The sequence below is a fragment of the Clytia hemisphaerica genome, unplaced genomic scaffold (genome assembly GCF_902728285.1).
Source record: "Clytia hemisphaerica strain Z4C2 unplaced genomic scaffold, Clytia hemisphaerica genome assembly, whole genome shotgun sequence".
In the NCBI taxonomy this organism is placed as follows: domain Eukaryota; kingdom Metazoa; phylum Cnidaria; class Hydrozoa; order Leptothecata; family Clytiidae; genus Clytia; species Clytia hemisphaerica.
The window spans coordinates 1,209,010-1,223,242 of record NW_027103528.1 but is presented as its reverse complement, the minus strand read 5'-3'; the positions used below and the strand labels follow the sequence as shown (position 1 = coordinate 1,223,242).

Here is a 14,233-nt window from a genome sequence, read left to right as displayed (position 1 = left end):
AAGTAAATTTGATGTCGAAGTTCCTCCTCCTCAGGACACTCAGTGAAAAGTTTGGAGAAAACCAATTTGTGGAAATGCCATTTGGAATAAATGAATTGTATATCTTCACCAAAAACATTTTGAAATTGTTCCACACCAAATGTGTCCAAAGTTGTCATTACAAGGTTGATATTGGGAAGGTTGGTGCAACGAGCTTTGATTGCAGTGAAAAATTCCGTAACAGCATTAACATCTTTAACGCTTGATATCAAATGGGCAACATTGTAAGCCTGTTTTAGTTCATCAACAACTTTCAATGTCAAGATGTAATAAGGTATGAATGTGGACGGCATTGCCAGTTCAAAAAGCACAATCCCTGTTGCATATTTCTGAAACAATTGGCTTTGTTCCTTCGTTTGAATCCCAAAGGTAAACGTTTCGGTGTCCAAATTCGGTCCATCTGTTTCAATCAGAGCTTGAGCTGGTTTATAAAGCAGTATAGGGTTGAAGTCAGGTGTTGTGAGTGATTTCAATCGGTTTTCTATGGTTATTGATGTAGTCTTTTCATTGTTGCTTTTGGGGAGGTTTAATTTCTGTTGAATGTATCTGACCCGATGTCTTTCCATGAAAACTTTCTGCAAAGAACTTCCGCTCGGTTCATCAACTACTTCCCGCTGCAGTTCTGAGATAACATCATCTATTGATTTATTTTCCAACAACTTTTCTTTGATTTCATCCTTCATTTGGTTTGAGATGGGTTTATTTTTGATGTCTTCACAACAGATAGGGTGATTGTGTGACTTAATGTACTTCAACGATACGTCAACCCTCTTTTTGGATGTCTTGATTGTGACGAGCATACGTGCAGGACAAACTGGATGCTTCTTGGCTTCTTTTCTTTTCCCTGTGGAGTTTTTAAATGCAGCAGGTTGTCTTTTTCCTTTATATTGACAGACATATGTTTCATGTCGTATGCCATTTGACATAGCCCTAGATTCTTTTCTCGGGAAATAAACAAAGTTTGTTGTTTCCTCTAATTCTTTCCATTCAAAAAATTCTTCCAAACTATCAAATCTTTTGGTTTCACTCTCAACAGCAATCTTGTGTTCTTCTTGCAAATGTTGCATCATTCGTGATTTATGGTAGAAAGCTTTGTTGCAACCAGGGAAGATACACTTGTTCTTCACATTGGCTTGGATACTTTTATCAACCAGAGTCAGCTTGTGGACTGATAGATAGTGTCTTTTAAAATTGTCTTTCCTTTGGATTTTGGACGGACATTTATCACAATAGTACAGCCCATCAATAAACAAATCTTGAAAAGCTGTCTCCTGATTTTCATAATCGCTAATGTTGGTGTCAGTGCTATGGCCCAGGCCTTCTGTTTCATTATCGATAGTTACACCCAAGTTATCACCATTCCCATTGTCATCAATTGAGTCACTTAATTCGGTAGATTCCTGAAAGGTGGAGATATTATCAACCAGTTCAACTTTGCATCTTTTTAGTGGAATTTCATGAATGTTTAAAGACGGATCCTTGCTGCTTGTAGGTTCTTCAGTTACTATAGATAAAGATATTTCAGTTTGGTTTGAATGTTTTGCTGTTTTTCCCTGGAACTCAATTTTCATGGTATCTATTCCATCATTTTGACTCATTCTGCTGCTATATTGTTAGTAGATTGGCTATCCAAGCAACTTTCTGTTTTTTAACTTTGTTTACTTTCACTAGAGAAAAAATGATTGGAAATTAGAATTTTGTACCATCAAATAAAGTGAACTTTGACTAGTCTAGCCAACGAATTCTTCAAAACATTCAAAAAAAGCTTTTTTTAAAGAGGAGTCGTGTTACTTGAGATATGACAGGAAAACATTCAGACATACAACTCAAAAATTGACTACCTTGTACATCGCAAGAAATTTTAACACTTCTTAATTCAATGCTACCAAGTTCAAGCCAAGACAAATTACATCAAGTTCCTTGATAACGTTTAACAAGCGATCCTAGACGTCAGAGAATATATCTTTTATCATAGACGTAGGAAGATGACTGATGAACTGTGTTTGAAGTTATGCTGTTTTTTATTAATTTCAAGATTCGATGCAATTATTTACAAACAAAACGTCATTTTCATACAAAAAGCCCATCGTCATTTGATAGATCGATTTTTCAATTTTTTTAGCACTTTTTGAAAGTTAATATTTAATTCGTTTCGTCACAAGTGACCCACCAAAATCTCTTTCAAATCGATTCCTTTTAATACAAATTTAAAAAATGAAACTTGAGAAAATTGAAATTAAAGTGCTAAACTTATTCGCGGTGCAACCAGCAGGTAACAACTATTTGATGACACAATGAAAAAAGGTTTACCAAAGCCAATGGGATGAAAGGGGTTTATCAAATAAGTGAATACATAATTGAAGATTTCTTGTTCAAAAACAGCTGTGCCTTAGTGGCTTGGCAAGGATAAGTATAAAATAAAGTTATTACAAAAAGATGCACTGAAAAAACCTGTCTATTTCTAGCCTCTAAAAATGATCTTAATCACGAAAGGTACTCTTTTTCTCAATAAAACGAAACATAAGCTACAGGGTGTTTTACAAACTCAAAGAATTTAAAAACACAAGCAAAAATGGAACTTTTACACCCTTTTTAATATATCAACAAACAGCAACGGAGCAAGGAAGTCAGGTTGTTAGAAATTTCGGACAGAAAGTTAATGTCAATCCAGGTCAATTTCGAAAAGCATTTTGTGTAGCACGGAAGCCACACAAGACTATAAAAAAACTAGCATTCATCATTTATCAGTATAAGCTTTCAAAATACACAAAGTTTCAGCTTGTAGTCCTTTTCATAGAGTTCTGAATAGGAAGAGAAAAAGTTCAAATGGTTTTTATAACACTATCGATGCTATGCCCTGCAACATCCACATAAATTTTATTTCTGAAAATAGCCATATCAGCACACTCATCACTTAATGACATGTCATTACAAACACGGTAAATGTACCATAAACAACGAACTGAATAGTTACGAGCTTCACTCTCAATCACTTTTTCTAAAGATGCAAGAGTCCAAGTTTGAGGTGCTGGACGAGTTTGATCAAAAGGTATCTCAACAACCATCAATCCAGCAAGCGTAGATTGTAAAGTTTTAACATACTCCTCACTTTCGTCTGAAAGATTAGCAGGGTCTAAGTAAATAATAGTCTCATTAAGAAGATCAAGAATAAATGCAACGAGGCGATTGTTGTTTCTCCAAGGTGCTACAACAAAACGCTTCTTGTTTGGTCCACTGACATCTTCAACGTTCCAATAGCGAGAAATATAAGGTGTGTTTGCAGCAAGGGCTTCCATTTGTTCGATCGTTAGGTAGAGGACAGGAAAACGTTGTGCAAGATTGTAAAGATACGAATTGACAACGGAATTGGTGAGGCATCCATGGGTGTATGTGGGCATTAGCTCCTTCATTTTGATTTTCTCCTCATCTGACATACTGGTATCAATTGCTTTGATGTCACACATGGTCAACGAGTGCGGTCCATTTGATATTATTGGTTGTGTTGGGTTATCGACGGAGGTGAGTGGTGGGATGGTCTTTTCTTCTTGTTTGATTCGAATGGTGGTGGTCTTTGCAAGTGGTTTCTTTTTAGGTCGACCACGTCTTCCTTTTTTGATGTATCTTGGTGTCCATTCTCCTCCATCATTTTCATCTGGTTCTTCATATTCTATTGGATGTTCTGAGCCCTCAACAGTCATTGCTTCGTCGTCACCCTCTTTTGCAATATAGACTCCTGCAGTTGATGTAACTTTCTGACTTAGTGTTCTACGATATTTCTCATCATTGGCAATGTTGACACAAGTGTTCTTTGACTTTGCTAGACGTAACATTCGGTCTTCAGGTGTTTCTTCAGTACTGCCAGTAATCCGCTTTCTGAATGTGTTGTAAATGGAAGGGTTTGGCTCAATCTCAACGATGACAGGAACACTGGTGCCCATTGTCTTTTTCTTTTTAGCTGACCTGACCATGCTTTCGAATTCTTCAGCATATTTCTCTGTTCGCTTCCTCTTTCCTTTGACAACCTCTGATAATTTGACTTGAGTTGCTCCGATACTATCAATCACATTACACTCATCCAAAACTTTCTTCAAACCAGTTTCAATGAAATCCAAAGAATACTTCTGAATATTGTCACTTTCCAAAAATCGATACAATTTGACCATTTCCATCTTGATTTCTTTGATCTTCTCACGTTTCTGTTTGTCCAGTTCAGTATTTGAATTGCCTGGGTTTACAAGGTTGAGCTTCTCTGTTTCAGTCTTTCTGGTTGATGGTTTTGGTTTTGCAATATTTGCAGCATCAGCAGTATTGACAGTACTACTAATAAGTGTTGCTTCAGATGGTTTTGAAGTTTCATCTTTCTGTTCATCAGTGTTGTTATGAAATTGGCTGACACCAATCCTCATGCTGTGGACTTTATGAATATGCCGACAAGGAGTGACAGGATCTCCATCACATGAACATGTGTATAGATGACCACACAAACCAAAACAAGAGAGTTTCAGACAGCGCTCTCTACAAAAATCTTTCTCACAGATATCTGCTTGCCAATTAATAATAAACGTCTCCTCTTTCATGTTCTGTAGGTCGGCTGGGTCACGTTTGGTGGTTTTGACAAGCCATCTGTTTTCAGCACTGATGTGTTGTTGATCTTCATGCCAAGAATGTGTTCTGATTGGATAAGATGAGGTTCTGGAGGATTCAACATCAAGTTCAATCCTCTGTTGAAATAATCATCATGCTCAAACCTTAATAGCATATCCAGCATATCGTCCAGTGACTTCACACGACGATTGTTTTTGATTTCTTTCCTCACTCGCTCGTGAATTCGATCAGCATACAGGACTTCATCGCAATCTGCCAAAGGGTTGTTCCTGTAACAGGATGCCCAAACTTCAGGTTGACTCAAATAGTTAGTCATGAAAAACGTGATGAAATTGGGACATCTATTTTGATAATTGTTGACAAATTCAGTTGCTATGCTTTCGAACTTGGTAAGTTCCATTTCTTCCAACATGGTGACAAAGATGAAATAAAGTTCTTGTTGAAGAGCTTCATCTCCAGCACATTCTTCATGGATCTTTTGACACCAAGCACGATGGAGGTTCCATTTGCAAAGTAGATGCTTGACATCTTCCCCGAAAACACTACGGAAGGCGTAGTACTCATTGCAAGAATTCTCTGTCATCACAGCATTGACTTTCACATTGTCATTCACTACACGATTTTGGATTTCCCGGAAGAAGTAGAATAGGACAGTTTCATCTCTTGAGTTGCTAATGAGGAATGCGACTGGGTAGCCTTTGTTGTATTCGTCCAGAACTTTCAGTGTGATGATGTATTGATTTGGCGAGATGATTGCTTCTGTGATATCAATGAACACAATTTTGGAGCCATGCTTGACAAACATATCTTTCTGTTCCTTAGTTTGAATAGCAATCATTGAAAGATCTTGTGATCCAGCTACATTGTCTATTTCTTCTGGTCCAACTTCAGCTTTGGAGCCTTGTTCTTTGTATAGAAGCACTGGTTGGTACGTTTCATCTAACAACTTTTGTATCTGGATTGCAAGTGGTTCTGGTTCCAAAGCAAAGTTTTTGGACATGCCTGGCTCTTTGATGTTCATTCGCTTTGCAATTGTTTTTATATTCACAAGTGTTACAAATTGCCTCTTTGATGGAGTAAATCTCTCTCCTCTGTTTTCTCTCAAGTTATCAGCACTCTTCAGCTCTTTATAAACTTCTTCAGAAGTCATCCCAACAGCAAGCTTTTGTCTGATCTCGTTTCTTAACCGATCAGGCATTCTTCTATACAAGAAGTCTTGGAAACTAAGTTTATGGTTATGTGATTTACAATACTGAACTGTGACTCGACCAGTTGGTTTATCAAGTCTTGCTCTCATTCTTGCAGGACATATCTTCTCTCCTATTACAAGATCTTTATATTTCTTTTGTTGACCCCCTTTGTATTTGTAACCAGCTTTCCCTTCTCTTTGACAGGTAAAATTCGTTAGCATATAGTTCTTTGCATTTGTGTGCGTTGAGTTTTTGGAAAAGTGTACAAAGTTGGCATCCTCCTCTTTTTCCTTCCAGTCAAGGAACTCTTCCCAAGTGTTGAACACTAAATCTTCTTGGACGCAAGTGACATTGTGAGCATCTTTAAGATGATTAATCATCTTTTGTCTATGGTAGAAGATCTTATCACAACCTGGATAAATGCATTTACTTGAAGCTTTTTGTAGGGAAAGGTCCAGCTCTTTATTGTGAATCAGTCGTAGATGATTTTTCAAAGCTGATTTGGTAACATAAGGTCTGCCACATTCATCGCACTTGAACTTTAGGGATTTATCTGCTTTCTCTGATGCTGTTCCAGAAGTTGATGTGCTTGGGATTTGTGTCATAGAAATGAGGTCATTACTGCTCACACTTGGTTCATCCACAAAATCAATGTCTCTGTTCAACTCATTATCTTGAGGTTGAGTTTCAGTAATACTCTCAGATGATTTTTCGTCAGGAAGAATGATCTTTTCTGTTTCTTGGACAGTTGGCTGTGGTTGATCAGAATTGATGATTGAAATTTCAGTTTCTCCTCTTGCTGCAGCTTCTGTCAGAGCAGCAACTTGCTCTGGTGTCAGTGTAATAGTTGAGCCATCTGTTTGCGAGACAGCCACCATGGTGCTTCCAGCAGCACCCATTCCCGCCAAAACAATGGTAGAATTTTCACCAAGAGCCCCTTCCGTTAGTGAGTCTTTATTGTTGTCAAGTACAACATCAAGAATGTTCATATAGTCAGCTGATAAAACTGTTGCGGCCTCTTGGTTCGATACATTTTGGCCATCTGTTTGGGTAGTTGCTAGTTCTATCGCAATGTTTTGCTCTTGGCTCTGTACTTCTGTGGAGTTGATATTGTTGGTTTGAATATCACTTGTCCCGGCTTGGTCTTCTCCAGCAACCTATTGAAATAGGTTTGAATGAATCATTTGATTTGAATTATCATTTCTTCATGGTCATCTGTAGATGGCTTTAGAGCAAGACCAAATTGATGCAGCAACATAGTCTTCATGTAAAACTGTTGTTAGAGCTTGTAAGAAGAGAAGATATATCCAAAATGCAAAGAATTTCGAAAAGCATACTTTACTGTCCAGACCAGGTAAACGTTGTTAATTTTCACCAAAAAGTAGTCGATATTTGGGCTGGTGGAATGCTCTAAAGCCATTTACTGATTAACCCAAGTATCTCATCCTACTTTCTCATGTTTATGTTATCAAAGACAAAAACAATTACTAAAGTAACAATATAATGACAATAAATAATGAGTTTTTAACGAAAGACATACCTGTACTGCAGTCTTGAGTCCATTATCAAGTACATAGTTGAACGAATCAATGTGGGGCGATACAAAGTCTTGCAAGTGCTGTAAAAAAAAAGATCGGAGTTGAAAATAAGCTAAATAATCTGGCAACTACAACTGACTTCTCTGACAGATGTTTCCCATTTACCCTGCTAATGTTTTCCTGTTAATGTTTCCCTGGCAGATGACTGGAAGTAATTTCCACACAGTGATTTCAAAATCAATAATTTAACTGATTTCCCTTTTACCAATCTGTACCAATTAGTTTTTCCTTTAAATATAATACCTTTCATGATAGTTAATTAATCTAGACTGTACCTTTTTGTCTAGAGCTTTTCGCTTACTTGTCCTTGTTAACACATTTTAAAATTTTGATGTGAAATATTGTTACAATTTCTACACAATCTGTCATCCCCATCACCTGAAAAGGTATCCTCTTCTGTTGTGGTCCTACTAAAAAGGCTGTTTTTACCAAAATTTTAATGATTTCAGGAGCGACAGCGTTGAATATATTTAATTGATTCATATCAAGTCACTTTTATTTGTGTTTATTTTTACTTTTTCTCACATTGAGTTGCTTCTTTCCTTTTGGTTGATTTAGATCATGCTGTGCATTTTTGCTTTTGAGATACTTCCGAAGAATACACCATTGTCCCATTTCTGTTTTTCTGTTCCATCAGAATTATGTTCAAATAGTTTAGATCTTTGGTCATCATTTGATATCACACACCTGTTTTCCATTTTATGAATATTCATCCTGAGCATGTTGTGTTGTTGTGTCCTCTTGTTGGTATTGTTTTGTCTCTTTTTGTTTATTACATTTTTTGAATAGTTGAAGGTTCAATACTTCTTTGACTATATATACTTCTTTCTATTTATTTATTTATCTTTCTTCTCTCTTTCTCAGACTCTGGACAACTGAACCTCTAACATTTTTGCGTCTTATTCCAAAGGTCCCCTTGGCACTCTAGTATTCGGTTACTATTTCATGGGCCCACCTTCCGTTTCATTTTCAACAATCAAGTTTGAATTCTAAAACAAGACCTCCGTCTTGCTGATAAACTTTTTCAGCACGTATATTTTGACATGTATTACTCATTCAATAAATGGAAAACATTGTTCAAGGTATTTTTAGTTTTTATTAAAAAAGAAAAACATTGTATATGCTTTAGTTATTGCTTATACTTTACATATGTAAATATTTCCTAGGAGTCTTACCGTGAGATTGGGTAACTTGCATCAGTGGAGGCTAACATGCATGACCCTCAAAATGAATGACCTGGCTGGTCATTAAAATACAAAGTTATATCAAAACAAAAATGGTAGAGTAGAGCTGCGAGCGGAGCTGCGTAGTTGTATTTTAATGACCAGCCAGGTCATTCATTTGTGTTAATCTCTACCTTATAGATGAATAATACAAAGTGATAAACAATAATATATGATAGCCAGTGGGGCTTTATGTGTATTCTGTAAATGGTATTTGGATCAATTGATATTGATCATCGTTCATATTGATTCTTGTGTTGGTTCAAGTTGGATTGTGTTCATCAAGTCTTCTGTTGGTGAAGACTTATTATATTGGTTTATATTGCATCCGGTCAAGCAAGGATCAGCAATCACTAGGTTGGTAAATACCTGTTTAACATTGGGTCCATTTGTTTCTTACCTCAAAACTTCCATTTTTGCCATCTTTTCCCCAAATGCCACCATCGTGTGAAACAAATGGAAACTGTGTTAAAAATGGCAAAAGCCTACCATTTTGCGAACTCTTAGTTACGTCAATAATGGCCGCATAAATTATGTCGGAAATATAAACAAACTAACAAGAAAACGAAAGTGAAACGCATCGTAATTATGCATTCGATTATTGCCGCCATTTACAATAACATTCTTCCACTTTTGACCCAGAATGCAGAAACAAATGCGAAATTCTATTTGCTTGGAAAAGCTTGGCAAACTTCCACTTTTGACACAAAGAACACAAATGACCAATGTAAATTAAGGTGGTAAAAATGTAAGTCTTTTTTAACACTTTTGAACACATTTTGATGAAACAAATGGGAAAAACGTGGCATAAGTGGCATAAGTGTCATAAATGGTGATGAAACAAATGGACCCATTTGGTAGCAGAGGAAACAACGATCCACCATGGCAAACAAGAATGAGATCAAAGCCCCGCCGGCATTGAAGGAGGATGTTCCTTACGAAAACTGGAAGAAGGAAATAACCATTTGGCAGCTCTTCACTTCGTTGGAGAAGAAGAAGCAAGGCTTGGCAATTTTATTATCTCTTGAAGGCAAAGCAAGGGAAGCTGCGCTGGAGTTAGAGGTGGACGAGTTAAATAAAGATGATGGTGTGAGCAAGGTGCTTGCACAACTAGATAAACTGTATCTCAAAGATAAGCTGCAACTCTCGTTTCAAGCATATGACAGTTTTCGGAAGTTTAAACGACCCAATGATATGCCAATTGCAGATTTTGTTGTTGAGTTTGAGCGTCTGTACAACAAAGCCAAAGCTTACGAAATGATTCTTCCTGATGGTATCTTAGCGTACGAGTTCCTCAATAATGCAAACATCTCAGATTCACACGAAAAGTTAATTAGAGCAACAATGACTGAGGTATCTTACAATTCAATGAAAGACCAACTACGCAAGGTTTTTGGAGATTTGAGCCTCTCGGTATCTTCAAACAAGAGCAAGGATGTAGGTGCTGTAAACAATCAGGTGAAGTTTGAGTCGCGAGATGAGATGACATTGAGACAACAAGCAGAGACGAGGAAGCGGAAGAAGTTTACTATGGAAATTACCGTGATAGATCAAATCGTGGTGGAAGATCTCGACCTAATCGTGGACGATTCAATTTTAGAGGTAGAGGAGGTCGTGGACAGCATGGTGGTACGGAAAGAAGACATCAACATCAAGATGGAAAACCAAGACAAAACCCAGCTGGACCAGACGGTGCCCCTTCAACTTGTATGGTTTGTGGATCAGTGTTTCATTTGGCCAGGGATTGTCCTGATTCATATGACAATTTAATGAAGCACAAGAACAAGAGCAAAGAAGATGACGAGATAGCCTTATTTAGTGACACTTTAAAGCAGTTTGTGGGAGAAACCCTTGGCACAGCAGTGTTGGACTCTTGTTGTACAAAGAATGTATGTGGAAAACGTGGCTTGGATGCTATCTAGAGACACTGGACAAAAATCAACTATCAACCGTGAAGGAATTCAAAAGCAGCACAAGCTTCAAGTTTGGCAATGGAGATAGTGTGGAATCCTTGAAGAAAGTAAAGGTACTAGCATACATTGGAGGAAAGAATGTATTTATCGAAACTGATGTCATCGATGGAGACTTACCCTTACTTTTGAGCAAAAATGCCATGAAAAAGGCTGAAATGAATATTGATTTCATCCACGACAACGTCACAATTTTTTGGACAACCTCTGGTCACTATTGCATCCCCCTTGGATATTGCACAAATGATCTCAACAGCAACAGACAATCTGAATGCGATAGTTTGGCTCTATTTGGTTCTGCAAACTCAGTAGAAGAGAAGAAAGGAATGATGCAAAAACTACACAGACAGTTTAGTCATGCGCCCTATCACCGAATCAAAAGTCTTTTGAAAGATGCTGGCGTTGATGATCAAGAAAATATTGACGTTCTGAAAAAGGTGTGCGAGTCTTGCAAGATATGTCAAGTGTACAAAAAGACACCCCAAAGACATGTTGTTGGTTTGTCGATCACTTAAATGAAACTGTTGCTATGGACTTGAAGGAGTGGAAAGAAGGATCCTCTAAAACATGGTTTTTGCATCTAGTTGATCATGCAACTCGGTACAGTGCATCATCGGTCATCAAGAGCAAGAAGAAAGAAGTTATCGTTGGACAGTTATTTGACATCTGGATAAAAATTTTTGGTTACCCAAATAAGTTTCTTGTTGACAATGGGGGTGAGTTCGACAATCAAGAGTTCCAAGATTTTTGTGAAAATCTCAATATCAAAATCAAGACTACAGCTGCTGAAAGTCCATGGAGCAATGGATTGGTTGAGCGACATAATGGAATCATTGGAGAGAATGTTACCAAGATTGTGAGGGATGTAGATTGTGAATTACGAATCACATTATCGTGGGCAGTTAGCGCAAAGAATGCATTACACAATATCCATGGTTTCAGTCCTAATCAGTTTGTTTTTGGTAGAAATCCAAATTTCCCATCAGTACTTACCGACAAACTACCTGCGCTTGAAGGAAAGACAACAAGTGAAGTCGTACGTGACAACTTAAACGCCATGCACTCAGCAAGAAAGGCCTTTGTAGCTTCTGAAGCATCAGAGAAGATTCGAAGAGCTCTGCGACACAATGTTGGAAGTTCTGTGGATGTGAAATATGTTACTCAGGACTCAGTGTATTACAAAAGGAAAAGTGATCCGAAATGGAAAGGTCTGGGTACAGTAATTGGGCAAGATGGTCAACAGGTGTTGGTTAAACATGGAATTGTGTATGTGCGTGTACACCCTTGCCGACTCATGCTCGAGAAGTCAGAAGTTCAATACAACCCACCAAGAAATCAGGAGGATGTACCAAATCCAGATGCACCATTACACGCTTTTTTTTTTATAAGAATAGTGTACTTTGGTTGAGGGTAAGCATTATTCTTATTTTTCTATTGTTCTAAACAATAGGCCTATTGTTTTAAACCCGAAATCTCACCCTGATATTCTTATAGAAGTTATTCTTATAAAAGAAAAAGCGTATAACTCACTCAAGGTGTGGACAGCGATTCCGATGATGATGACACACAAGAAATAACACTGACAAACAATGTTGAGCAACAAACTGAAGAGAATGATATCGCTAGATCAGTAGCTGGACAAATGCAAGATAGTGTGGTACAGAAAAATGTCACACTACCAAAACCAAAACAAAAAGTTAAATATCTTCCAAAGGATGATACCAATTGGAAAACTGTATAAGTCATTTCTCGGGCTGGTAAAGCAAATGGAAAATACAAACATTGGCTCAATATTAAAAATGAAGACAATACAGTCGAGTGCATTGATTGGAAGAACAGTGTTCAAGAATGGCATCCAAATGAATCAAGTGATGAGGAAGCTAATGGCACAAATGGTGCAATAATTGAGGATTCCCAAGAAGCTGAAACCGTCTTTTACTCTGTCAACGGAATGGATGTTGACCCAGTTTTGCTGAACGAATCTAAAGAAAAAGAGCTGGCAAATTGGAGAAGAAACAACGTTTACCAAGAAGTTCCCGATGCTGGGCAAAAGTGTGTGTCAACAAGATGGGTGTTCACTGAAAAGTATATTGATGGAAAGAAATCAATCAAATCTAGATTGGTGGCAGAGGGTTTGAAGAAGACAGCTCGTTTCAAGTCAATTCACCAACCTGTAGTAAAGAAGCTTTGAGACTTGCTTCAACCTTGATGATGACAAATGGATGGAAATGTAACAGCATCAATGTTCGTGCAGCCTTTCTCCAAGGCAAACAAATCGATAGGGATGTGTTCATTAAGCCCCCACCAGAAGTTGAAAACAAAAACATCTGGAAACTGAATGTTTGTGTGTACGGACTGTCAGATGCACCAAGAGCATGGTACCTGCGTGTCAAAGAGGTTTTGGCATCATTTGGGGCTCGATGTTGCAAACACGATGCAGGATTATTCTACTCTCACGAGAATGGAAGTCTACAAGGGATAATTGTCATTCATGTAGACGATTTCTTCTGGGGGGGGGGGGCACCATGGATTTTGTGCAGAAAGTTATCCAACCATTCAAACAAACGTTTGAGGTTGGAACAGAAGAAACTGGTTCGTTCAAGTATCTTGGACTCAATATCACACAGACAAAGAATGGAATCTAAATTGAACAAACGCGATACTGTCAATCAATAAAGCCTATTCCTGTCAGCAAAGAGAGAAAAACCCAAAGGAATCTACCACTAGGAAGTGGTGAAACAAAGCAGCTACGTATGCTGGTTGGTCAGATGAATTGGGCTGCTACGCAAACCAGACCAGATATTTTGTTTGATTGCTGTGAACTTGCATCAAAGATGAAGAATGCTACTGTAGCCGACATCCTAGATGCTAATCTTAATAAAGTGTTGAAGAAATTACAAAATGATGTCATGATCAAGCTTCCACCATTGAAAGACATCAATCACCTAAAAAGACTACGAGTTGACGTTGCAATCAATCGTGAAATGTTGCAAAATAATGAGATTTCAAAACTTGTTTGGGTTCCCTCAAAATCTCAATTAGCTGATTGCTTAACGAAGAAGGGTGCTAATACCTCTTCGATTGTCAATGTGTTGACAACGAATCAGCTTTAATGTATAAATTTACCTGTTAATAATGATGTATATACTTTTCTCTTCTTTTATGAAAAACAACCAACAAAAATGAGTAAAAAAAAAAAAGAAAAAGAAAAAGAAAGATATGAAGAGAAGAAACGAAACGAAATGGTAAATGTTCAAAGATGTATATAATGTATATATTGAAAACTTTGTCGTTCAACTATCCTGCCAAGACACGGTAGAAACTGCACTTTGCAGGGGGTCACCAGGGATGGGAACGAAATTGATTTTGTTGGTTAAATATGACTTTGTTAAAAATACAAAAAGACAAAGAAAGGGGAGATTGTTAATCTCTACCTTATAGATGAATAATACAAAGTGATAAAGAATAATATATGATAGCTAGTGGGGCTTTATGTGTATTCTGTAAATGGTATTTGGATCAATTGATATTGATCATCGTTCATATTGATTCTTGTGTTGGTTCAAGTTGGATTGTGTTCATCAAGTCTTCTGTTGGTGAAGACTTAT

General features: G+C 37.4%; 3 protein-coding genes across 3 annotated transcripts in view; all 3 read right to left on the bottom strand.

Moving 5' to 3' along the window:
- The window catches only part of LOC136799478 (signal transducer and activator of transcription 5B-like), a 279,436-nt gene that overhangs the window by 194,296 nt on the left and 70,907 nt on the right, over positions 1-14,233 (bottom strand). The window lies entirely within an intron of this gene.
- Positions 1-14,233, bottom strand: part of LOC136799481 (coiled-coil domain-containing protein 93-like) — a 112,810-nt gene that overhangs the window by 31,211 nt on the left and 67,366 nt on the right. The gene's annotated exons all lie outside the window — the stretch shown is intronic.
- Positions 1-14,233, bottom strand: part of LOC136799477 (DNA-directed RNA polymerase I subunit RPA2-like) — a 34,291-nt gene that overhangs the window by 13,203 nt on the left and 6,855 nt on the right. The window contains exon 2 of the mRNA XM_067056188.1: positions 7,375-7,452. Within this exon, the coding sequence (XP_066912289.1) occupies positions 7,375-7,452 (78 nt within the window). The remainder of the gene's footprint in view (positions 1-7,374; positions 7,453-14,233) is intronic.